Source organism: Octopus bimaculoides, chromosome 25 (genome assembly GCF_001194135.2).
Source record: "Octopus bimaculoides isolate UCB-OBI-ISO-001 chromosome 25, ASM119413v2, whole genome shotgun sequence".
NCBI lineage: Eukaryota > Metazoa > Mollusca > Cephalopoda > Octopoda > Octopodidae > Octopus > Octopus bimaculoides.
The window spans coordinates 27,314,946-27,317,189 of record NC_069005.1 but is presented as its reverse complement, the minus strand read 5'-3'; the positions used below and the strand labels follow the sequence as shown (position 1 = coordinate 27,317,189).

Here is a 2,244-nt window from a genome sequence, read left to right as displayed (position 1 = left end):
TTTTTTTTTTTTTAGTAAAATGAGTAATAAAGAAAAATTAGTACGGTCGAAATGCCGCTAAGCATTTTGTCCGGCGTGCTAACGATTCTTATTTCTTTATTGCCCACAAGGGGCTAAACACAGAGGGGACAAACAAGGACAGACAAAGGTATTAAGTCGATGAAATACCGCTTAAGGCAGATGAAATACCGCTAAGCATTTCGCCCAGTTCGCTAACGTTTCTGCCAGCTCGCCGCCTTGGAGGATAAGGCATGAGAGGCCAAACCTGACCAGTTTGAGCAAAAAACAGGTAGAATGTTTTAGCTAGATATGGTCGGTTTTAATGCTAAAGGGTTAATTCACACCCATCATTCATTGCACATGTATAATGAAGCACACCTTTGAACAAGGCTAGTCTGGACCTTAAACAACAACAATAACTTCTGCTTTGGTTGTCATCTGAAGATTCCCTCATTTCAGATCTTACCTCTTGCCATCTTGTAACCCCTAGACACAGAGGGGGTAAAACCCTGTAGTTATGCCGACACAGACATACCCCAGATAACATCTGCCACACATACGTTATCTGTTAATAGTTCACCCTTTTCTGTACCAATGGGTCCTCCACTCACACTGACTTCACGGCACAGCCACAAACTGAGTAAGAATCACAATACATAGTCTCTAGATCTCACGTATTTTTTATGGGACATCTCTAGTTGAGCAGACCTATGACATGGATGTTTCAATCCTTAATCATCGATGTTGTTTAGTCCTGAATTAGACCTGACCGAGCAGAACTACGTATAAAGGTATTCCAATGACAAAATGACAAGTAGAACAACAAACAAACGAATCCAAGTTACGCTCAACAGGACAGTTTTTTCCCCTCACGGACATTAATCCATAGGGAACAAAAAGAAAACATTCAAAACTCTTGACGATATAAGAACGAGTTCATCTCGTAATTGAAACTCACGAAATAATTGCGCGAAAAGATGTTTCAAATCTGTTGAGTCCAACACGTTGATAAATTAGTCCAACATTATACAAGTCATTTAAGTATTAACGGTGCAATTAGTAATTAATTGTAAATTTGGGTGCCCAAAACATGGATACTTGATGAAGTGAAACTGTAAATAAATTTCTGTTAACGTAATATCAAATTATAGAAGCATTAACCGATATACACACACACACGCACGCACAGAGGAATAGAGACTTCGAAACCCATGTGTTTGTCTTTAGCAGTAAAAAAAAAAAAACAATGTTGTGCCCCTTAATGTCAAAGAATACCAAGGGTGAATATGTTTGACTAAAAAACCCTTTTGAGTATGTGTCACAAAGTGGCTACAGTGCAATGACCGAGCCCCTCCCGACGAGTTTCTTTTTTTTAAGAGTGTTGATGAGAAGGACGACCTTACCATTTAGAATATTGAATGTTAATATAAGTACAAAGCTTCACGTTCCTGACTGGTGCTTTATTTTATCGACTTCCACAAGGAAGAAGGCAATACAACTTCAAGATCTGAACTCATTTAAAATATTTTTTAAAAACCCACAAATTTTCTGACCCCCACCTCCTTGAGTGAAGTACTTTTCGAGATTTCGTTATGTATCATTAATGTTTTGAGTTCGATTTTCACCAGGGTTGACTTCGCCTTTCATCCCCCAGAGATCGTTAATATAAAGTACCTGTCACAATTACTATGATCGATATAACCACCTAAGTTACTAAACTGAAATATAATTAATGTTTACGGAAAACGAAACTAAAAAGTTGATGTGTTGACTAATTCTAAATTTATTCATCCCAACAGGATTTCCTTTATAGTATTCTAATGACTAATTCTATTAAAGGTAATCTTTTCATTCAATAGATTAAACACATTAAAACTTTAAAAAAAAAAAGACGGGACTCGCAGTATAGAACAATGTCACATTTTCTTTAACGGGAAAAACTACAAGAGCATATCAAGTGACATTTATTCTAATAACATAGAGTATAACAAAAATAATGAGTAGTATATTTATTTCTTTGATAATATAGTTTGTATGAGTGTGAGGGGACAGGAAAATAATACAAATAAAGGAAACAAACTCCGCTTCTTGCCTAGCTCAAAACTAAGTTGCGGTGGGGTCAAGGTCATTGGAAAACTATCACATTTCATAAGTTCTAACGCATATAAAAATGTAATGTTTCGTCTTGAGCGATCCAGTGTTTCCAGCAAACAAAACTTTATTACTTTAATTCACATATAATAA

At 36.2% G+C, this 2,244-nt stretch overlaps 1 protein-coding gene across 1 annotated transcript in view; it reads right to left on the bottom strand.

Annotated features, from left to right (window-relative positions):
- LOC106882216 (inactive hydroxysteroid dehydrogenase-like protein 1) overlaps positions 1–476 on the bottom strand; it is a 13,511-nt gene extending 13,035 nt beyond the window's left edge. Inside the window, exon 1 of the mRNA XM_014932813.2 lies at positions 467–476. Coding sequence (XP_014788299.1) covers positions 467–476 — 10 coding nt within the window. The remainder of the gene's footprint in view (positions 1–466) is intronic.
- Positions 477–2,244: the final 1,768 nt, after the last annotated feature.